Source organism: Gekko japonicus, unplaced genomic scaffold (assembly GCF_001447785.1).
Source record: "Gekko japonicus isolate JY-2015 unplaced genomic scaffold, Gekko_japonicus_V1.1 scaffold248, whole genome shotgun sequence".
Classification (NCBI taxonomy): Eukaryota; Metazoa; Chordata; class Lepidosauria; order Squamata; family Gekkonidae; genus Gekko; species Gekko japonicus.
In genome coordinates this window covers 669933-693311 of record NW_015169782.1, presented here as the reverse complement: position 1 = coordinate 693311, position 23379 = coordinate 669933, and the positions used below count along the sequence as shown (strand labels likewise).

The window sequence follows — 23379 nt, the reverse complement described above, 5'->3', positions numbered from 1 at the left end:
CTGAACTGTGTTTGCTGTGGTAAGCCTAAGTAATACTGTGCAATCCGGCTCGAGGCTGTTGGCTTTCTCTGACTCATGTTGGGGGTGGAGGCTTCTGTACCCTGCAAGGATGGCGATGATGGTACTGGGTTGAGACAGAAGCACATTTGGCCCAGTCTGCCAAATGTCAGAGCTTGGAAGATAAGCAGAGTCAGCCACAGTTAGTACTTGGATGGGAGATTGCCAGGGAAGGTTAGGGTTGCTGCGCAGAGGGACGCAAACGACCTCTGCTCATCTCCTGCCTCGAAAACCCTGCGGTCCCAGAGGCGCCGTGAGTTGGTTGTGATTTGTTGGCATGCAGTGATTGTCATTACACGTGGTGCGGAATGCGGAGGTAGAATGCACTGCAGCGTTTCAGACTGCCGGTAAAAAATATGCAGGCCCTTATGCAGTTCCGCAGGGCCTGCAAGACGGAGCTCTTCCGCCAGGCTTTTGAGTAGGAGCCGCCACCATCACTGTGCCATCATCGCGCTGCCAATTTTGGCAATATGAGCCGGTCCTGGAACTGAAGAACGGACATAGCGCAGACTGATCAAGTAGAGCTAGTAGAGTTTTTGAAACATTGTATTGGAGACCCCATCTTGGATGTTGTTTTGTGAGCACCGATTTTAAATGTAACTGTAATTGATTGTTTTATCTGGTTTTTATTGTTATGTATGGCAATTGCCTCCTGTTAGCCATTCTGAGCCCATGAGGAAGGGCGGGATATAAGTCAAATAAATAAATAAATAAATAAAATACCATTTCTGAATGAATGGAAAGAGTAGTAATGCTAAGCAGGGCTATTTTGGGGCAGGAACGCACAGGAACGGAGTTCCGGCTGGCTCCCAAGTTGGCCACGCCCAGCAGAAACTCATTCGCATAATAGGCCACACCCAACAGCAGGAACTCATTCGGATTGGCTACATTAGGGGTGTGTGGCCTAACATGCAAAGGAGTTCCTGCTACAAAAAAAGGCCCTGAGTTTTGACAACAAACAAGGTAAACAGAATAAGAAGGGAAAGGTGGGTGTGGCTGGATGACCACGCTTCTGGTAACATGGGGGTGCGTCCTAATGCCACAGGAAGTGGTGGGTGCTACAAGCATGGACGGCTTCAAAAGGGAATTAGATAAGCATATGGAGCAGAGGTCCATCAGTGGCTATTAGCCACAAGGTATAGCTAGGGGCTCTGGGGCAAGTGATGCTCTGTCTTCTTGGTGCTTGGGGGGGGGGATCAACAGTGGGAGGGCTTCTAATGTCCTGGCCCCACTGCTGGACCTCCTGATGGCATTGGTATTTCTGGCCACTGTGTGAAACAGAGTGTTGGACTGGATGGGCCTTTGGCCTGATCCAACATTGGCGTCTCTTATGTTCTTATGTTCTTAATGTGCTAATGAGCTGTGCTGGCAGGGGCGTGGCCTAATATGCTAATGAGTTTCTGGTGTTGGGTGTGGCCTATTATGCTAATGAGTTCCTGCTGGGCTTTTTCTACAAAAGGGGCCCTGATGCTAAGCAAAGTTGAAGGCAGCAGGAAAAGAGGAGGGCCTGACATGAACAGGATTGATTCAGTCCAGGAAGCCACAAAGGCCCTCAGTTTGCAAGACCCAAGCAAGGCTGCTGACGGCAGAATGATGTGTCGGTCATTAATTCATAGGGATGCCGTAAGTCGGAAGTGACTTGCCAGCATTTAACACATGCACATACCAGTGGGGAAAGCTTGCAGGCTTGTCCTTACACTGCTGTGCTAGCCTTCTGCTTACAGGGAGGTTTGAAATAGCATTATCCTATCAGCACTTTGAAGTAGTCCAGTCCAGTCTTTGGCAGTAGAAAAGAGCAAGAGTCCGGTAGCCCCTTAAAGACTAACAAAACACGTGGCAGGGGGGGAGCTTTCGTGAGTCACTGCCCATCTGAAGAAGTGAGCCGTGACCAATGATCCCTCTAAGCTGTGGAGTCTTGTGAGCAAAAAATGTACCTTGTGGGCTACTGGCATTAAAGTTGTGAGCGAGCAATTTGGCTACTGCATAAATTTGTTTGCTCTGGAGCCATCCTTCCTGAGCCGAGACAAAAATGTGTGAGCCGGAGGCTAAAAAACTCGTGAGCTAGCTCACACGAACTCAGCTTAGAGGGAACACTGGCCGTGACGCACGAAAGCTCCTCCCCTGCCACATATTTTGTTAGTCTTTAAGGTGCCACCGGACTCTTGCTCTTTTCTACTGCTACGGACTGTCCAGGCTTTCAGCTGCACGTACATCATCCCCCAGCTTGCGTTCTCTCATTCCGTCTCTGCTTGCCCAGACTTGCCAATGCAGCTGAATCTGGGCATCTTCGAATACAACCGCCGAAGCGGGTACTTGCTGAAGCCAGAGTTCATGCGGCGCCAGGACAAGCCCTTTGACCCCTTCACCGAAGACATTGTCGATGGCATCGTAGCCAACACCGTCAAAGTGAAGGTTTGCCAGAGGGGACGGGGATGCCGTGGGCGGAGGGTGCTTGGGAGCAGGGCTCTTTAAAAATGACATAAACAATAAAAAAGAGGGTTCCTGTGCCCTGCTAGTCCGCAGTCTAAAATTTGACAGCTGGGAAAGAGAAGAGGGAGTTGAGACAAATGAATTGCTACCTGCTCGGGTTGCTTTTTTTGTATTCTGTGGCAGCAGGCAGGTTGGGGAAGGCTGCTTCTGAACATGTGCAGAATGCCATAGAGTAGATCCACAGAGTCTTTCACAGGCATTCTTGTTAAGTCGCTCGCTTAACAAAGCAGTCGGAGAGTGATTCAGCAAGAACACAACTTTATTCTTCAACTCGAACACAACTCCAACACGGATCAACATCTGATAGCCAGAACAGCTTTCACATTGCAGCTGTCCTGCTTTTAAACATTCCCGGCTAATATAGGCACACCCACTATGAGGTTGCCGAGATAATGTCCAATCACATTTGTTCCCGCTCAGGGAGCTTGCTTGAAGTGATTGGCTTGTTACTTCCTGGGCTAGTGATTCTATTGGATGTATTTGGATCCTAGCCCAGGACGAAGCTCAACATTACAATTCAGTTAGATGTTTCACACATTGCATTCAAGGCAGCTTTGAATACATTACAATTCTGTTGTTTGTTTGGGTAGGGTGAGGGTTTGAAGCTGAACTGGGGTGGGGGGTGTTCCAGGTAGGCAAGTGCCATGTTCCTTTAAACAATTTATACGGCACTTTGGCCATTCTCAGGCGCAATAAAATGGGTTAAAGCAATAACTTTAAATAGTGCAATCAAAACCCAAATTGACAAAGGTTAGAAAACAGCTCTTGATACAAATTTAAACATTGTTCCCCGTCCCTCTGGCATTTTGTCCCCCCAGATAATCTCAGGGCAATTCTTGTCTGACAAGCGAGTGGGGATCTATGTCGAAGTGGACATGTTTGGGCTGCCGGTGGACACCAAGCGCAAATTCCGCACGCGGACGTCGCAGGGGAATTCCTTCAACCCAGTGTGGGATGAAGAGCCTTTTGTTTTCCACAAGGTGAGCGAGTCAGGGGCCTGAGACCGTGATGGGGAAACGCTTTGTTTCCAGAGCTTGGCTCCCAAATATGAGCCGGCCTAATAGGGTGCCTTCTGAGTAGGTGTTGAGGTAAGTTTCCTTCACAAGGAGGCGTATTTACACCATGATGTGTGTTAATAGTTGTCCTCTTTATCTAAGAAACTCTGGGGACATTCGTCCTGTGAGGAGAGTTAGGGTTCCTAATTAGGTTGTCATCACTTCACCAAACTGCAATTTTCAGGATTCTTCGTGGCAACAAACAGTAGAAACCACTATATTTGTAGTGCGTATAAATTCTTAAAATCTACAGTTAAATAGGGCAAACGCTCCCATCCAAGAACTCTTTCTTACCTTAAAAGTGCTGCTCAGACTGATTTCCAACTATTTTGATGTGGTAACTTCACAAGATGACCAGTGTGGAAAAGCTGTAGCGTTGCCAGATCACTCTCTCTCCCTCCCCACACAACCAAAACAACAGCCCACTCTTCATTTTCACCTTCAGGTGGTGCTTCCTACACTGGCCTCCCTCCGCATAGCCGTCTTTGAAGAAGGGGGCAAGTTTGTGGGGCACAGGATACTGCCAGTCTCTGCCATCCGCTCAGGTGAGGTGTGCCACATCTCTCCCCCCTCCCCCACTTGTCAGCATGCTTGTTGAGTTCCCATCTTGTGCTGTGTCCCACGATGCATTGCAACAGGACAGTTCTTTGCACCATCGGGGGATGCTGGGGCCTTACCAGAATGTTTCCCTGGGCATCGGTTGGCTCGGTTGACCCAGAATACTTGTGCTCACAAGCTTTGAAAATCTTCCATCAAATAATCCTTAAGGCCCTTGAAAGACTCATAGCCCCCATCCGAAATTAAAGTCTGAGTGATTTGGAATGAATGCCGATTCTTCCCCTGGTTCACTGCTCCCTCTGTGTCCTTTACGTTAAATATTTGATTGTAAGGCTCTTGGGGCAGAGACAGGTTGGCTTGTTTTTGGTAAAGCTCTTGGGTGGTGCTGTTTTATTTTATGTACGTTTTAATACTCTACCTTTCTCCGCAGTGAGACAGCCAGTTTGGTGTAGTGGTTAAGAGCGGCAGACTCTCATCTGGAGAACCGGGTTTGATTCCCCACTCCTCCACATGCAGCCAGCTGGGTGACCTTGGGTCAGTCACAGTTCTCTCAGAGCTCTCTCAGCCCCACCTACCTCACAGGGTGTCTGTTGTGGGGAGAGGAAGGGAAAGGAGATTATAAGCCACTCTGAGACTCCCGAGTGAAGGGCAGGGTATAAATCCAATCTCCACCACCTCCTCCTCCTCCTCCTCCTATTGAAAGCTGCGTACATTGTCCTTCTCCCCTCCATTTTATGCACACAACAACCCCGTGAGGCTGAGAGCATGCGACTGGCCCAAGCCTGTGCAGCAAGCTTCCTTGGCAGAGTGGGGATTCAATCCTGACTCTCCCTGATGCCAGTCTAGCACTCTAACCACCACACCACACATCCTCAATGGGAGCATAATACTAAAAGCTGCTGATCTTTAGCAGGGAAATTCCAGCCTGAGCACCAAGAAAATGGTGCCCTGGTAGAGTGAGGTTTGACCCCAGATCTCCCAGATTCTAGTCCAACACTCCAACCACTACACCACACTGGCTCTCACAATAGCTTGCATTCTTTTTGTGGGCTCGGGCTCAATTTGCCCGATGCATGAAGAATTATTAACCCAGCCCGGATAGCCCAGGCTAGCCCGATCTCTGAAACTAAGCAGGGTTGGCCCTGGCTAGTAACTGGGTGGGAGATCTCCAAGAAATGAATTGGCGGTGTGTGTAGTATAGCCAGGAGATCCTAAGATTGTCTGGCAGCCAGAAGTCCTCGCTCTTTTAGCGTTATGCACCACTAGGTGGTGAGTAGCCTTGTTTTTAAGGCGAGAGACGTTTCAGGGGTAGAATCATAGAGTTGGAAGGGACGTCCAGGGTCATCTAGTACAGCCCCCTGCTCAATGTAGGAAATTCACAAATACCTCCCTCCCCCCCCCCGGTATTTTTTGGAGGTTGTCCATCCAAATACTAGCCAGGGCCGACCCTGCTTAGCTTCTGAGATCTGACAAGATCAGGCTTTCCAGGGCTGACCTCCAAGTAATACCAGGGTCATGTGACACAGAGGCAGCCAATGGCAAACCACCTATGAATGTCGCTTGCCTTGGAAACCCCACTGGGGTCACCATAAGTCAGCTGTGACTTGACGGCACTTTTCACCCCCACCCCCACCACCATGAAGTATTGTCATCCTCAGCCGCCAGATCTGATACCGTTATCTAAACTGCTTGCGCTTGCATATTTATCCACTTGCACCTTGCTTCCCTTCCTGGTGGGGGACCAGTGTTCCCTCTAAGCTGAGTTAGTGTGAGCTAGCAGCTCACAGTTTTTTAGCCTCCAGCTCACAGATTTTTGTTTCAGCTTAGGAAAGATGGCTCCAGAGCAATGTTCCCTCTAAGCTGTGCAGTCTTGTGAGCAACAATTCTACTTTGTGAGCTACCGGCATTAAAGTTGTGAGCGAGCGATTTGGCTGCTGCATAAAATAGTCTGCTCTGGAGCCCATCCTTCCTGAGCTAAGACAAAAATGTATGAGCAGGGGGCTAAAAAACCGTGAGCAAGCTCACGCTAACTCAGCTTAGAGGGAACACTGCTCCAGAGCAAACTAATTTATGCAGCAGCCAAATCGCTGGCTCACAACTTTAATGCCAGGAGCTCACAAAGTAGGATGTTTGCTCACAGGACTCCACAGCTTAGAGGGAACATTGGTGGGGACCCAAAGGAGATTACAACATTCTCTCTTCCTCCACTTTATCCTCACAACAGCAGCCCTCTGAGGTAGGTTAAGCAGACAGAAGAGAGTCTGGTTGGGCCAAGGGCACCCAGTGAGTGAAGGTTGGAACCTGGGCCTCCCAGGGCCGCTCACACTCTCCCCTAGATCCTGGTATGAGATTCTTAACTGCTACACCATGCAGGCTTTTAGAGAGGAATCAATTGGGCATGAATGTCAACAGCTGGAGCCAAGAGGCCATGAAATGCAGAGAACAAGTAGCAGGCCCAGGTAATTTCTATGCAGAGCCCGAATGTGTACCAGATAAGAACGATAATATTGTGATAATATTGTTTTTCCTCGCCGTGTTATGCTAATTCATTCCAGAGGCTGCAGTTTCTTATCTTGTATACATTTGGCCTATGCATCGAAACGGCCACAGACCCACTTCATGCTCTTTGCATTTCATGGCCTCTTGGCCCCATCGTTGGCACATTTTTTCCCTCCACCGGTTTCTCTACAAGTGTGAGTGTAATTAATTTGCCAACTGCGGGCACACTCCTTGCTTCTGAATTGGGCTGCAGTCCCCAAAGGCTTGGGTCATAATAGATGTTAGTCACGTGCGTGCACGCGCACACAGGGAGAGCGGTGTGTCATAAGACTCTTTATAAGGACTAGTGTTGCTGTCTACCTGGAGGTAAACCTCTTGAACGCTAATGAAAATTGGGTAGTGCTGCTGGGCGCTGACTGTGGCAGCAGCACGCAGCCTTCTGTGTGTGCATTCATGCATGATGTACAAACGGAATCTCTCATGCGGGTCATTCATTCATTCCATATTTTTGTATCCCCCGTCTCCTGCACCAAGGAGATCTGGGTGGCGGACACGGATGGGGGAGTTAACCCCGTTCTTACCCTCACAGCAGCTCCTACGAGGCAGGTTTTAGGCCAAGGGAGACAGGCTGGCTTAGATCCAGAGGGGTTAGCCATGTTAGTCTGTTGCTGCAAAGTAGTAAAAAGCCCAGTAGCACCTTTAAGACTAACAAACTTTATTGGGCAGAGCCAGTTTGGTGTAGTGGTTAAGTGCGTGGACTCTAATCTGGGAGAACCGGGTTTGATTCCCCACTCCTCCACTTGCACCTGGCTGGATGGCCTTGGGCAAGCCGTAGTTCTGATAAGAGCTGTTCCTTAAAAAGAGCAGTTTCTGTCAGAGCTCTCTCAGCCCCACCTACCTCACAGGGTGTCTGTTGTGGGGAGGGGAAGGGAAAGGAGTTTGTAAGCCGCTCTGAGACACCTTTGGGTAGTGAAGGGTGGGGTATAAATCCAATCTCTTCTCTTCTTCTCTTCTTCTTATTGTAGCATTAGCTTTCGAGAAACACAGCTCTCTTCATGCATCTGACTAAGAGAGCTGTGTTTCTCAAAAGCTAATGCTACAATAAAGTTTGTTAGTCTTAAAGGTGCTACTAGGCTGGCTTAAAGATAGTCTGTGAGCCCCCAAGCTAAGATAGAGAACCTGAACAGAAGCTTATGCCCAGAATTAAACTTTGTTGATCTCAAAGGTGCCCCGGGACTCAGGCTTTGTTAGCTGATTTTCCTGTTGGCGGAAAATGCAGTCAAGTCACAAGCCAAGGGGAGAGCTCTAGGAAAGAAGGGGATTTATTCAGCTCTCTGTGTGTGTGTGTGAGAGTGTGAAGTGCAGTCCAGTTGCCGTTGAATTATGGCGACCCCTCAAGAAGAAGAGGAGTTGGATTTATACCCTCCATTCACTCGGCGTCTCAGAGCGGCTTACAATCTCCTGCCCTTCCTCTCCCCACAGCAGACACCTTGGGAGGCAGGTGGGGCTGAGAGAGCTCTTGAGAGAACAACTCTGAGACAGAACTGTGACTGGCCCAAGGCCACCCAGCTGGCTGCATGTGGAGGAGTGGGGATTCAAACCCAGTTCTCCAGATTAGAGCCCTCCGCTACACCAAACTGGCTCTCAAGGGCTTTTCAAGTCAAGGGACGAACAGAGGTGGTTCGCCATTGTCTGCCTCTCTCTGCATAATGACCCTAGACTTCTCGGTGGTCTCCCTTCCAAGTACCAACCAACCCTGCTTAGCTTCCAAGATCTGACGAGATCGGGCTAGCCGGGGCCAGCCGAGTCTGAGCACTGAACGATATGTCAAATGGGCTTGTATCCTGGCTCCTCTTCTTTTTATACAAATCTTATTTCTGCTTGCATTTTGGGGGGGGGATTTCTGCCAGTTCCTCCATCCCCCACGGGTCCAGGACACTGGGAGGTGCATTCAGAGGAGCACAGCAAGTCGCAGCAAGAACTGCTGCACATGTGATGGCTTCAGATCCAGCCCCTAGTCTTCACTCTGCCAGTTGTCAGTTTTAAAAAGAGAAGAGATTGGATTCATACCCCACCGTTCACTCAGGGTCTCGGAGCAGCTCCCAGTCTCCTTTCCCTTCCCCTCCCCACAACAGACACCCTGTGAGGTAGGTGGGGCTGAGAGAGCTCTTTCGAGAGCTGCTCGTGAGAGAACAGCTCTGAGACCTTGTGATTGGCCCAAGGTCACCCAGCAGCTGCATGTGGAGGAGGAGTGGGGAATCAGACTCGGTTCTCCCGGATTAGAGCCCACCGCTCTTAACCATTAAGACCAATCCAGCTCTTCTTCCTAATCCAGTTTGTATGCTTATCGTGCTCAAGTGCTTTTTTTAAGACCTGCGTTGGTTTCTGCAAGGAGCATGTTTATTATAGAGCATACAGCATTGCCAAACATTAAACTTTTTATTTAAAGAAGAAAGTGATGGGAAGGCAAGCTATACCTTTTCAGCCTCATTTATGATGCCTTCACAATTGAACGCACTACCAAAGGCCAGAGTCTGCCATACGTGCCTCCGTCTCCTGAATTCCCTCCCCCCCACCCACTAACTCTGCCTTATTTGCGTTTCTTCCTCCCTCTTCCTTGCAGGATATCACTACATTTGCCTGCGCAGTGAAAGCAATCAGCTGCTGTGTCTCCCGGCCTTGCTGGTCTATACGGAGGCCTACGACTATATTCCAGATGATCACCAAAGTAATTGAATGATTGGGTTGGGGGCTTTGGGAGAGGGCTTCGCTGTAGATTCAAGCTTCTTTCGGATTGATCCCTTTCTGGAGATGCGTAGATGAACATAGCAAGAGCCCTGCTGGGTCAGACCAGAAGTCCATTATTGAGTCCTGTTCCCAATAATGGCTGGGCAGATGCCTCGGGGGAGTTGTCCCCAAGCAGGGTAGCAAGGCTTCAAGAGGTCCCTTCTCTGTCGTTAGACACACACACACACCCCGCACATGGTCTTCAGGGTCTGCTGTCTCTACAGCTGGAAGTTCCCTTCAGCTAGCACGGTTGCTGAGAACAAAATAATTGTCTTGCTAGATCAGACCAGGGGTTTCCTGTTTTATTTATTATTATTATTATTATTATTATTATTATTTATTTTTCGCATTTATATCCTGTCCATCTTGTAAACGGGCTCAGGGCGAGTCACAACATTTTGATACATACAATAAAATTTAAAACACTTTAAAACATATGAAATCAAAAATCATGCTTGCTGTAGGGAGAATCCAGCCCATTGACGTAACTAGGTATGGCCGGTTATCGGTAGGTGGGAGACCGCAACCCGGGTCTCTGCCCGGGGGGGGGGGCATATGTGGATGCCCACTGCCTCAGCCAAAGGCCTGGCGGAACAGCTCCGTCTTGCACGCCCCGTGGAATTGAAGAAGATCCCGCAGGGCCCTGATCTCAATAGGGAGCGTGTTCCACCAGGTGGGGGCCAGGGTGGAAAAAAGCCCTGGCCCTGGTCGAGGCTAGGTGGACGTCCTTTGGGCCAGGGATCACCAGGAGATGTTGACTCTCAGAGCGTAACGCTTTCTGAGGCGTATGTGGGAAGAGGCGGCCCGTACTGACCAGCCAAGGTGCTTCTGTGGGAAGCCCACGAGCAAGGATGTGAAGACCAAGGCCCTCCCCCACTCTTCATCCCCATTACCTGTTGCCCAGGACTGCCTCTGGAAATGGAGGTTCCTGTTTTGAGTGGTGGTAGCCAGGGCTATTTTTGGGCAGGAACGCACAGGAACGGAGTTCCGGCTGGCTCCCAAGTTGGCCACGCCCAGCAGGAACTAATTAGCATAATAGGCCACACCCAACAGCAGAAACTCATTCGGATTGGCTACAATTAGGGGTGTGTGGCCTAACATGCAAAAAGCCCTGGGTTTTGACAACAAACAAGGTAAAGAGAATAAGAAGCAAAAGGTGGGTGTGGCTGGATGACCACACTGCTGGTAACATGGGGGTGTGGCCTAATAGGCAAATGAGCTGTGATGTCAGGGTGTGGCCTATTATGCTAATGAGTTCCTGCTGGGCTTTTTCTACATAAAAAGCCCTGGTGGTAGCTAAGTGGCTGTTGTCAGGCTCATCTCCCAAGAATTTCCCCAAGGTTCCTTGGAACGAGACTGAGATAATCATCCCAAATTCAGGGGAGGTTCTGAGTGATTAGAGGGAGGAAATCAAATGGGCAGGAGGGGAAGAAGAAGAGACTGGGTGAGTGGGGCGCCGTGCATATTCCGGAGCAAGGCAAGGGTTCGGTTGGGCAGATTGGCGCGAATGTGTATTTGCTGAAGAGCTGTGTGTGTAAATCACTTTCTGTGTTTGTGTATGCTGCGATACTTGGGTAGATTAATTGGTAAATAGGCTGCTGCTGTTTGAACAGCAGATTTTTTAAAAAACGTGTTTTTCACAAATTGCTTATGGAAAATTTCAGGCGGCAAATGCCTCTTCTGGTGCGAGTGTGTGCGTAATCTGTAAACAGTGTCTTCAGACTAATTTGCGTTTTACCATATGCAGAGCCGGTTGATTGAACTCAGGCGATTTATTATTATTTAATCGATGAATGATGCACACCGTAAAAAAAAATCCCTATTACATGTCATAAGAACATAAGAAAAGAGCCCTGCTAGATCAGATCAGCGATCCATCTTGTCCAGTATCCTGTACCTCACAGTGGCCAACTGGTTCCTCTGGAGGGGCAACAACAGGGCATAGAGGTCAAAGCCTTCCCCTCATAGGAACATAAGAAGAGCCCTGTTGGATTACACCAGTAGTCCATCTAGTCCAGATTCCTGCCTCACGCAGTGGCCAACCAGTTCCTCTGGAGGGCCAACAACAGGGCAGAGAGGCTGAGGCCTTCCCCTGATAAGAACATAAGAAGAACCCTGCTGGATCAGATCAGTGGTCCATCTAGTCCAACATCCTGCCTCACACAGTGGCCAACCAGTTCCTCTGGAGGGTCAACAACAGGGCAGAGAGGCTGAGGCCTTCCCCTGATAAGAACATAAGAAGAGCCCTGCTGGATCAGACCAGTGGTCCATCTAGTTCGGGATCCTGCCTCACAGAGTGGCCAACCAGTTCCTCTGAAGGGCCAACAGCAGGGCATAGAGACCAAAGCCTTCCCCTCGTAAGAACATAAGAAGAGCCCTGGTGGATCAAACCAGTAGTCCATCCAGTGTTCCCTCTAAGCTGAGTTAGTGTGAGCTAGCTCACAGTTTTTTAGCCTTTGGCTCACAGATTTTTGTCTTCGCTCAGGAAGGATAGCTCCAGAGCAAACTAATTTCAATTTTTCAATTTCAATTTATTATGGGTCTATATGACCGAAGTCTTGACCAACAGAGAATGCAAAAGGGGTAAAATAGGGCAAACTAATTTATGCAGAAACCAAATTGCTTGCCCACAACTTTAATGCCAGTAGCTCACAAAGCAGAATTTTTGCCCACAAGACTACACAGCCTTAGAGGGCATATTGAATCCATCTAGTCCAGCATCCTGCCTCACGCAATGGCCAACCAGTTCCTCTGGAGGGGAACAACCGGGCAGAGAGGCTGAGGCCTTCCCCTGATGCTACCTCCTACCCCTGGGATTCAGAGGTTGACTGCCCGTGAATGTGGAGGTTCCCCTCAGTCACCATGACCACTGATAGACCTCTCCTCCATGAATCTGTCTAATCCCTTTTTAAAGCTGTCTGTGCCTGTGGCCCTCACTACAGCCTCTGGCAGGGAATTCCACATGCTAATTACTTTTCTTCCTCAGATTATGCGGAGGCCCTGATTAACCCCATCAAGCACGTCAGCTTAATGGACCAGCGGGCGAAGCAGCTGGCAGCCCTGATAGGGGAGAGCGAGGTGAGGGCGGCCCTGGGACGGAGCCGGACAAGAATGGGATAAAGTCCACTGAGGTGCTGCCGGGCAGCAACAGGAGAAGATCAGGAGGGCGGTGGCATCTGGGGATCTCAGTCCTGTCCTCCCTTCAGAAAGGACGTGGACAGGATGGAGCGGGTGCAGAGGAGGGCTATGAGGATGATGGGGGGCCTGGAGACCAAGAAGCCCTGTGAGGAAAGGCTGAGGGACTGGGGAGTGTTCAGTCTGGAGGAGAGGAGGTTGAGGGGGGACAGGATGGCTCTCTTGAAGTATTCGAAGGGCTGCCACTTAGAGGAGGGCAGGGAGCTGGTCCTGTTGGCAGCAGAGGAGAGGACTCGCAAGAATGGGTTTAAATTAAAGGCAGGAAGCTCCCTGCTGGATATTAGGGGGAACTTTTTTACAGCCAGAGTTGTGCAGCTGCGGAATGGGCTGCCTAGGGGAGGTGGTGAGCTCCCCCTTCCTGGTGGTCTTTAAGCAGCGGCTGGACAGACATTTGTCAGGAATGCTCTAGGCCAGTGGTGGCGAACCTATGGCGCGGGTGCCAGGGGTGGCACTCAGAGCCCTCTCTGTGGGCACGTGTGCCATCGCCCCAGCCAGGCCCAGACCATCATTAAAGTGTCGAATTCTCTGCCAAATAATTTTAAGTCAATGAAAGCATTTGGGATCACTTTCCTTGCTTTGTTTGGATCCTCTTAAGTTAATGTGTGAGTTGTTTTTTTCCTAAAGTAAACCCTCAGCATTCAGGTTAAATGGCCGCGTTGGGACTTTGCAATCAATAAGTGGGTTTTGGGTCGCAGTTTGGGCACGCGGTCTCTAAAAGGTTCGCCATCACTGCTCTAGGGCTGATCCCGCACTGAGCAGGGGGTGGGACTAGACGGCCTGTAGGGCCCCTTCCTTCCAGCTGTGTGATTCTAGGATCCTACTTAAACCCTTTCCCCGCCCTTCCCCTCAGGAGTGCACAGAGAAGCCACGGGAGTCCCTGGGAAGGAGCCGCTCCGATGCAAGCTCCTCCCCCCCTGAAGAAGCGTGCAAGCCCCCACGAGCTTTACTGTCCCCCACCCGGAGCCCCAGTGTGGTCCCCAGCCAAGGTAAGGTCTAAAAATCTGCACGGACACAGTCCTCGTTAAAGGGAGTGGAGGGGCCAGGTCCTGTTGTTGGGCTCCCAAGTAAACTAGGGCTCCTCGCCTCCTCGCTTTCTGTGCATTTTCCCTCTTAAGGAGGTCAGGCTAGCATATGTGGATCCTCCCCTCCCTTATTTTGTTATCACAACAACCCTACAAAGTAGGTTAGGCCGAGAGAGAGTTGAGTAGGTCAAGTTTACCCTTGAGTCTCCTGGCAGAGTAAGGATTTGAACCTCCTGGGCCTTAGTCTTGTGTGCTAATCACAGCCCCATGCTGCCTCCCAGCAACGGGCCTTACTCTTCCCTTCTCTGCCCCGTTGGCTTTTCCAGAACATTCTAGACACACTGAGCAGGACTTGTGCTGTAAGGATCACTCAGGGCTGCTTCAGGCTGAGTCTGTCAAAATCAGTATTGTCTACTCCGACTGGCAGCAGCTCTCCAGGATCTCAGGCAGAGGTCTTTTCACCATACCTGATCCTTTTAGCTGGTGGTGCTGGGGGACTGAACCTGGGACCTTCTGCATGATGAGCAGATTTCTCTGCCACTGATCCCCTCCCCATCCCTTTTCCTGCCTGTAGCAAATGGTTGTCCGCCACAGAACGCTCTCCTGTGTCTGTGGGTGGGGAGGGAGCACATCTACCACAAATTCATCCCCAAGTGGGCAGATCGTTTGATCAGGGGCTTCTCTCCTCTGTCCCTGGGCCCCTCCCCTTAAGGACTTGCATATCCTGCTCCCCAATTTAACTATTTCTGTGTTTTTCTTTTCTTTTCGCCCTTCTCTTCCAATACTGTAGTGCAGAGGGACGATCTGATCGCCAGCGTCCTGGCAGGTAAGGAAAAGTCTTGTGCCAGTACTGGCATCATAGTGCATGCACCTTAGGATCATAGGGCCCAAAGGGGTGTCCTGAAGGTCTTCTAGACAAGCCACCTCCTTCCCTTGGCCAGGGTCTCAGAGCCGAGACCGTTCCACGAGGCAGCACAGCCATGTAGGACTCACTGCCCTGAGGCATCCACGGGTTTCATAGCCCAGGCTAGCCCGATCTCGTCAGATCTCAGAAGCAAAGCGGGGTCAGACATGGCTAGTATTTGGAAGGGCGGCCTCCAGGGAATACCAGGGTTGTGACGTAGAGGCAGGCAGTGGCAAAACCACCTCTGAAATGTGTCTTGCCTTTAAAAAAGCAAGTCTCGCTCGCCACCCAGTGGTGCATAATGCTAAGGAGCTAGAACTTTTGGCTGCCAGACAATCTTAGGATCTCCTGGCTATTCTGCACACAGTGCCATACGATAATCATTAATTAATTAATTAATCAATCAATCCTACAATGTCAAGACCACGCCCCACCCTGCGTGAAAGCCTTCAACAACAAATTAATTAATTAATAGCAGTGGGTTTTTCCTTTTAAATCAAGCCTGTGATAATTAATGACCGGGGAGAGAAACTTGAAGGCTTCTTGGCCTTTTGGCTGAGAAGTGTAAGCATTAGCTATATAAAGTCAGATATTCATACAGTGCCTGGTGGAGTGTTTAGTCAGTTTCTCTCATTCTTGTGTGTGTGTGTGTGTGTGTTTGTACTGATGCGTGTGGGTTACTCGGCAAAGTACCGTTTGCATACCCGTAGAGCTGCATTACGCTGACCTGTATGGCCAAGGACAGCCTGAGCTCATCAGATCTTGGAAGCTAAGCAGGGTCGGCCCCGGTTAGTACTTGGATGGGGGACCTGCAAGGAAATCCAAGGTTGCCGAGCAGAAGTCGGCAGTGGCAGAACCACCTCAGTTCGTCTCTAGCCTTGAAAACTCCGTGGTCTTTCTCTGTATGTCGGCTGAGACTCGACGGCACTTCCCGTGCGCGCGCACACAGAGCTGAACATAAAGGCTCTTCTTTCCCAGAGGTCTCCCCACAGTCTGTGGAAGAGCTGAGGCAGCACAAAGCTTTCGTGAAACTGCTGAAGAAGCAGTACCGGGAGCTGAAGGAGCTGCGGCGGAAGCACATGAAGAAGATCTGCAGCCTGAACAAGAAGCAGAACGCACAGCTGTCCCAGGTGGAAAGGAGCCGGCAGCGTAGCCGGGAAGGGTGAGGGGCTGCCTTGTGTCGTGGGCACGGCGGAAGCACGCAGTGCCTCACAAGCCTCAGTTGAGGAGCACTGCATCGGAGTGCGCGCTTCCGCATGTTGCTGCCTCACAGGGAAGGCGGGGGGCTTTGCGTGGTCTTGTGGAATGTGCCACGTTTGGGGGTGTGGCCACTAGGATCCCACTGGGGGGAGGGCAAAGGAAATGTTGCTGGTGGAGGGAGGCTTGGAGGGAATAGATGAGACGCCTGAGGCACCTCTGTACAGGTCTACCCTCTGCCCTCTGGGTCCCAACCCCGTGTGGCAAGATTAAAGCTGGGAAGATGGACGTGGGGTGGAAGGCTGGAGCTTGCCCCAGAGGCGAAGTGGCTGGAGGCACTGCTTAAGGAAAGAGGCTAGGGAGCCCAGCCCCACAACTCCCCACCAGCCTCCCCTTCAACCCTGGTTTGCGGCCTGCCTCCCCCTTCCCTCCCTCCTCTGCTGGCTTGCAAGTCGTCCCCTCTGCCCACGTGTGTTGACGGACAGCCTTTCTCTCCTTTGCCCTCCACCAGGTCCCCCCGTGGCTCCCTGAGCTCCATGGAGGCCACACGGCAGGGCCAGGGGCAGGAAGTGACCCGCCGGATGCTGGAGCTGCAGGAGTGGCAGATGCAGGGGCTGCTCCAGCTGCGGGAGGCCCAGCACCAGCTGGAGAGGGACTGCAAGCGAGAACATCTGCACCAGGTGCCCTGAGGGGGGTGGGTGGGTTTTGGAAGGACCCTTAGAATGCTTGGCTAGAGCCCAGTAGGAAAGCCATACACACAGATTCAAGAAGTCGAGATATGAGGAGAGAAGCTCCAGTGCTTCCTTTTAAAATCCACAGCACCATGGGATTTAAATCAGACGAAGATCCAAATTTCTAGTCCTCAAGGAATTACGGAATCCAGGTCACACAGAGAGTGATTAAAATGCAGAATTCGCTGCCAGAGGATGTAGCGATGGCCAGAGAAATAAAACGGCTTTAAAAGGGAATGAGATAGATTCATGGAGGAGGAGGAGGTCTAGCAGCTCCTACTAGCCATGGTGAATGAGGGGAACCTTCACATTCAGAGGCATGAAGCCTCTGAATCTCAGAGCCAGAAGGCAACATCAGGGCAAGGCCTCTACGCACCTGTTGTTCGCTGTCCAGAGGAACTGGTTGAGGCCACTGTGTGAGGCAGAATGCTGGACTAGATGGACCACTGGCCTGACCCAGCAGGGCTCTTCTTAGGTTCATTATGTTCACATGTAGCTGCCTTATACAAAATCAGACCACTGGTCTATCAAGGTCAGTATTGTCAGACTGGTAGCAGCTCTCCGGGGTCTCAGGCAGAGGCTTGTCACATTACCTACTGTGAGTCCATTTTACCTGGAAATGCCAGAGGTTGAACCCGGGACCTTCTGCATGTCAAGCGGATGCAAAATGTTTTTGCCCTGAGAACCTGGAGAGCTGCTGCCAGTCAAAGTAGACAATAGAAGGAAGAAGAAGAGGAGGAGGAGGAGATTGGATTTATGCCCCGCCCTTCACTTGGAGTCTCAGAGCGATTTACAATCTCCCTTCCTCTCCCCACAACAGACACCCTGTGAGATAAGTGGGACTAAGAGAGTTGTAAGAAAACTGCTCTTGAGAAAACAGCTCTGAAAGAACTTGTGACTGACCCAAGGTTACTCCAGCAGCTGCATGTGGAGGACTGGGGAACCAAACCCGGTCGTGCCAGATTAGGATCCGCCGCTCCTAACTGCTACACCAAACTGGCTCTGACTGTCCTTGATAGACCAGGATGTGTGACAGGGTCTAAGGCAGCAACATGTTGGTGTTCAGTGTACATAAGGTGAGCGCAGTGTATGCAAACGTACATGCGTGATTTATGCCTGGGATTTGGCTCAGTGCTCTCGTTTTCCTCCAGGCCCAGCAGCGCCTGAGGGAAATTGCCCGTGACTGTCAAGCTGCCCAGCTGAAGAAACTGAAGGAGATGGGTGAGAAGTGAGTACTGCTGGGGGCAGAAGGGACGAGGCGGGTTCAGCTCCCACCCCTCTTGGGTAATCTTCAGGCCTCTTCTCTCCTCATGGCACTCCCCCCCCCACATTAGAGAGAAGAAAGAGCTTCAGAAAATCCTGGACCGAAAACGGCACAACAGCATCACAGAGGCCAAATCCCGTGAGAAGAGTAAAAAAGATGTGTGAGTTGAAGGGGTTGGGGTTGGGGGGGGTGACAGCTCTTCCCATGTTGGGTTTTTGAAGCGGGGGAGAGGCGGCATGCAGCGGACCAGAAAGTTCTGAGGAAAAGAGCGGTGGGAGCCCAAGGTGGGAATGACTGAGAGCGCCGGGCCTGGAATGGTAGGCCGAGTTACTGCTGGTTCAGCGGCCATTTTGTCAGAGCTGGAAGATGCCGCGCACTCTTGCCTGGGGGCGGTGAGGGGACTTGGCGGGATCAGTTCTGATCATATTTGGTTCACAGATAACTCCTCCTGGAGGATCGGCACCTGTGTGGGTTTACTCAGAAGGAGGGAGGCCGTCTCTGATAGGCTCTCTCCTCCCTTCTTTCCCCTTAGTGAGCTGACGGAGATAAACAGGAGACACATCACTGAGTCAGTGAACTCCATTCGCAGGGTGAGTGGCTTCTGCTTATTGTTCCCACTCTCCAAATGTTCTGCTGTGTGGGCTTCGGAGTGGAAATGAGTCAGTGTCATTTATTTATTTATTCATTTGATTGATTTATACCCCGCCCTCCCTGAGAGGTAGAGTGTTGGACTAGGGAGCCCCAGGTTCAGATCTCCACTTTCCACACTAAGCTCTGTGGAAGACCTGGGGCCAGCCACTCAGCTTTACCCTACCTTACAGGATTGTTGTCAGGATAAGGGAAGGACCTGTGCCCTGACCTGGATGGCCCAGGCTAACCTGAGCACGTCAGGTCTCAGAAGCTGAACTGAGTTGGCCCTGGTTGGTACTCGGATGGGAGACCGCCATGGAAGTCCAGGGTTGCTATGCAGAGGCAGGCAAGGGCAAACCGCCTGTGAATGTCTCTTGCCTTGGAAACCCTGTGGGGTCACTCACCGTGGGTCAACTGTGACTCCACAGCACTTTCCACCACTAAAGGAAGGAAAGGGGAACCGCGCACCATGCCCCAAATGCTTTGAGGGGGTAAAGTAAGCTGTACTGATCATCTTCTGCTGAATGGCTCCACTGGTCAAAGCAGAGGCGGTGTTTTGGGAGGGCATATAATCAGGGGTCATCTCGTAGAAAAAGAGGTGCAGGAGCTCATTAGCATAACTCATTAGCATAACTCATTAGCATATGCCACATCCCCTGACATCACCGGAAGTGTGTCAGAAGGCCACCCACCACTCAGGCTCCACTGGACTGTTTTGGATTGCTAGCTATGGGGGCCCCCCCGCAGATCTTGCCCTCACAGAGGAGGGAGAGCTTGTACCTGAATAAACCTTGGCCTTAAAGGTGCCACTGGACGGTTTTGGATTGCTAGCTGGGGGGTGGGGGAATGCGCAGATCTGTGCAGGAGGGAAAAAAGAAAAGGAAAGAAGGAGGGAAAGAGGGAAAGAAAGAGAAGGAAAGAGGGAGAGGAAATAAGGAGGGAAATGGAGAAAGGGAAAGAAGGCGAGAAAGAAAGAAGGAAAGAAAGAGACTTCTTGCTCCTGGTAGCCTGGGCCTGCTGGGAGCACGGGGTGGGGCTTGTTGCATGTGCCTGCCCCCTGGGCTCTTTATTGCCGCAGCTCTGCTCCTGTGCGCTCCTGCAGGAAATGATCTCTGTGTATAATAGAGAGAAGAAGAGAGAGACTGGATTTACACCCAATATTCACTTGGAGTCTCAGAGCGGCTTTCAGTCTCCTTCCCCTCTCCACAACCGGCGCCCTGTGAGGCAGGTGGGGCTGAGAGAGCTCTTGAGAGAACAGCTCTGAGAGAACTTGTGACTGACTCAAGGTCGCCCAGCTGGCTGCATGTGGAGGAGTAGGGAACGAAACTTGGTTCTCCCAGATCAGAGTCCGCTGCTCTTAACCACAATGCCAAACTGGCTGTCATAGAAAGGGTGCTGGGGATTGGGGCACAGAGGGCTTGGCGCAGGTGGGTGGGGTGCTGTGAGTTGGCCAGAGTACAGAAGAAGTGTCCAGGCTCTGAAGCTGCTGGGATCCTGAGGTCCCCTTTTTGTCGTTCCTTCCTGAGCGTCGTCTCTCTCCCTCTCTCCCCGTCCCAAAGCTCGAGGAAGCCCAGAAGCGGCGACAGGAGAAGCTGCTGGCGGGCCACCAGGGGATCCTGCAGCTCATCGAGGAAGAAGAGCCGCGGGTGAGTGCAGCACGGCCTTGTGGGAAACACCCAGACTTTATTCTGCCTCTGAGGCTCCCGAGTGTGGCCTTGGTCAGGCGAAAGGAGGGTTGCCAACCACAAGCTCTGCAAGCCCTGTTCCCTCAAGTCCCGGGAGATGAGAAAAGCCCCTGTTGCTCTTCTGGGCCTCTGCCCGGCGAGGGAGTGTTGTCAGCTTTGGATTGGGAAATTCCTGGAGATTTGGGGGGTGGAACCTGCAGAGGGGAGGGTGTGAGGAGGTGGAGAAGAAGAGATGGGATTTATACCCCACCCTTCACTTGGAGTCTCAGAGCGGTTTACAGTCTCCTTCCTTTCCTGTCCCCACCACAGACACCCTGTGAGGTGGGTGGCACTGAGAGAGCTCTGAGAGAACTGGTGACTGACCCAAGGTCACCCAGCTGGCTGCATGTAAAGGAGTGGGGAATCAAACTCGGTTCTCCAGATGATAGTCCACCACGCTTAACCACTACACCAAACTGGAGGGACCTCAGCAGCATATAATGCCATAGAATTCAGAATTCATCCTCTAAAGCAGCCTTTTTCACCAGTGGAACTGGAGTTGCCAGCTTCAGGTTGGGAAATACCTGGAGATTTGGGGGGTGGAGCCTGTGGGGGTTGGGGAGCGACTTCAATGGGGTAGAATGCCACAGAGCCCACCTTCCACAGCAGCCATTTTCTCAAGGTGAACCGATCTCTGTCACCTGGAGATGAGTTGAAACCCCAGGAGACCTGGAGGTTGGCAACCCTCACCAGAATGGAGATTGCCAAGCCCCACTTGGAGGTTCGCAGCCCTTGGAGGAACTGAGCTTCTGGGCATGAAGCTTGTGGGGAACAGGGAAGTATGGTCGGACCCACTGCTTCTCCTTTCTAAGAACAGCAGCCGGATTGTGAAGAGGCCGAGAGGCTCTTCACTGCCCCCTAGTGGCAGCTGCTCGCCCTGGAGGGATTTGGGCATTCGCAGTGGCACCCGGGGCTTCCCTGCCTTTGGGCCGAGCATTGTGTGCCCACCCTGCGTACGAAGGATGTCAGAAAACGGGCTGTGCTCCGTGCAGATGCCATCATGTTTACAACCCAGGTCACAGCTGCCAAGAATTTGTGATTTTGGGCACGTGTTTGGGGAGGTATTAAGGTGGTTTTGCCACTGATCTTATGTACACAGCTGGCTGGCTAATTGTTGATTTTGCATTACCGTCTCAAGTGCAGGTAAGCCTTGGCTGCGTCCTCTAGCCTTGGGGCTTCTGAGTGGTTTTGTGTGAAATGCAGTTTTCTTTTTAGAAAGCTTCCCCCATGCGCTGAGCAGATTTCATCCCCACCCCTCCACGGTGGAGAGGCAAACACATTCTTAGCAGCCTCCACATTGTGTGCGGATTGAATCCGGGGCCACCTGCATGCCATTTTTAAGGAAGTGCACATGAGCGGTCTTATACTGGATCAAAACCTTGGTCCATCAAGTGCACCGGCTCTCCAGGGCCTCCGGTGGAGGTCTTTCACGTCCCCTGCTAACTGGAGACAGTGGGGGTTGAACCTGGGAACCACCTTCTCCATGCCAAGCAGTGCCAAGACCATCACCTCCACTTTTAAGGATGGGGCTGTGGTTTAGACGCAGAGCGCTTTTGTTTTGCAGCCCAGCCTTAACTTTCCCAAGGCTGAGGGACTTGGGAATGTTCAGTCTGGAGAAGAGGAGGTTGAGGGGGAACAGGACGGCTCTCTTGAAGTATTTGAAGGGCTGCCACTTTTAGAGGAGGGCAGGGAGCCGTTCCTGTTGGCAGCAGAGGACAGGACTCACAATCATGGGTTTACATTAAGGGCGGGAAGGTACTGGCTGGATATTAGGGAAAACTTTTTTACGGTAAGAGTTGTGTAATAGTGGAATCAGCTGCCTACGTGAGCTCCCCCTCACTGGCGGTCTTTAAGTAGTGTCTGGACAAACCCTTGTCAGGGACGCTCTAGGCTGATCCTGCATTGAGCAGGGGGTGGGACTAGATGGCCTCGTTGGCCCCCTCCAACTCTTTGATTCTGTAGCTCTAATGACCTCCAATTCAAAGCATCTTCCCTAGTCCTCCCACTCACCACCAGTCACAGTGGGTTAGATGGACCAGCAGTCTGCGTCGACATAAGGCAGCTGCGCGTGTTGAGCCCAGCCTCTGGCTTCAATGAGGCATGCTCATTTCCTCTCCATCTTCTCTTCCACCCCCACCCCCGACTCCGCAGTTGGCAGCCCAACTAGAAGACGAGTGTGAACTGGAAAGCGTCTCCCTCCCCCAAGAGATCAGCCGCTACCTGCAGGAAGAGCTGGACGGCGGCATCAGCAACGGACACCCGCCCGGATCTAACGCTTGCCCAAGCCCTGCCGAAGAAGAGCTGACGGTGCTGTGAAAAACGGGGGCGGTGTAAAAAGGGGGGGGGGGGGCTGGGTCTGAGAGGTGGGGTGCAGCAGCAGCATCACGGGCCACCTTTCCCCCGTCAGCCTGGAGCTCGTTGCATGTGTGATGGGGGCAGAGCCAGTAAAGGGGGGGGGGAGACACACTAAAAGGCACTTCTCTTCTTCGTTTTTTTTTTTTTTTTTTTTAAAGCAAATGTTTTATTTTTTTAAACTAATTTTTTTTAAGCAACTAATTTGTAATTATGTTCTCTCACTTCTCGGTTTGTGTTGAGGCTAGTGAAGGGAGGGGGTTGTGCGTGGGGGGGGGATAGACTATTAGAACCCTGCCACCCCACCCCACCCCAATGCATGCACACCCACCTACTTCCCCCGGGAATGGGAAACAATTCCTGCTTTGCTGTCTGTAGCTTTGGTGACCTTTTAATGCACTATTGGGGGTGGGTGGGAAGTCTGTAATCTCACCCCCCCTCTCCTCCCACCGAAAGGAGGGGGACAAAAAGGGCTATTTTTAATATCCACCTTTTTAAAGAAAAAGAAATGGTTTTACGTGACGTGTCATAGGGCTTCTCCTCGTTCTCATTGTGCGTTCTGTGGCTTCCAGGTTTTTTTCTCCTGTTCTATACGTGCTTTCCTCCCTCTAGTGGTCAATTTGATATTACACTGCAGGTTTTTATGCCGGACATAAAGCAATGTAATATCGAATGCACCACTAGAGGGGGCAAAACATGTGTGGAACAGCCCCCCCCCCCCCCCCCCCCGAAGCAATAGGAATGCACAAGTGAGGTCAATGAGGATGGGGGAAATCCAGTAGAGAGAAACCTGTGAAGCACCATCACTCTCCCTGAGTGCCGTGGTGTCTCATAGCTTGGGGGGACGGGACAGGGTATGGCTGAGGGCAAACCGGGCAGGGGTTGTAAAGGAAAGAGCCTTGTTATCATCTTGT

General features: G+C 51.4%; 1 protein-coding gene across 1 annotated transcript in view; it reads left to right on the top strand.

The window, feature by feature from the left end:
• PLCB3 (phospholipase C beta 3) overlaps positions 1-22429 on the top strand; it is a 76805-nt gene extending 54376 nt beyond the window's left edge. The window contains exons 20-33 of the mRNA XM_015416808.1: positions 2315-2469; positions 3366-3527; positions 4048-4147; positions 9283-9387; positions 12433-12524; positions 13492-13627; positions 14454-14489; positions 15546-15729; positions 16276-16444; positions 17647-17723; positions 17830-17919; positions 18292-18349; positions 19949-20035; positions 22265-22429. Of these exons, the coding sequence (XP_015272294.1) occupies positions 2315-2469; positions 3366-3527; positions 4048-4147; positions 9283-9387; positions 12433-12524; positions 13492-13627; positions 14454-14489; positions 15546-15729; positions 16276-16444; positions 17647-17723; positions 17830-17919; positions 18292-18349; positions 19949-20035; positions 22265-22429 (1616 nt within the window). The remainder of the gene's footprint in view (positions 1-2314; positions 2470-3365; positions 3528-4047; positions 4148-9282; positions 9388-12432; positions 12525-13491; positions 13628-14453; positions 14490-15545; positions 15730-16275; positions 16445-17646; positions 17724-17829; positions 17920-18291; positions 18350-19948; positions 20036-22264) is intronic.
• Positions 22430-23379: the final 950 nt, after the last annotated feature.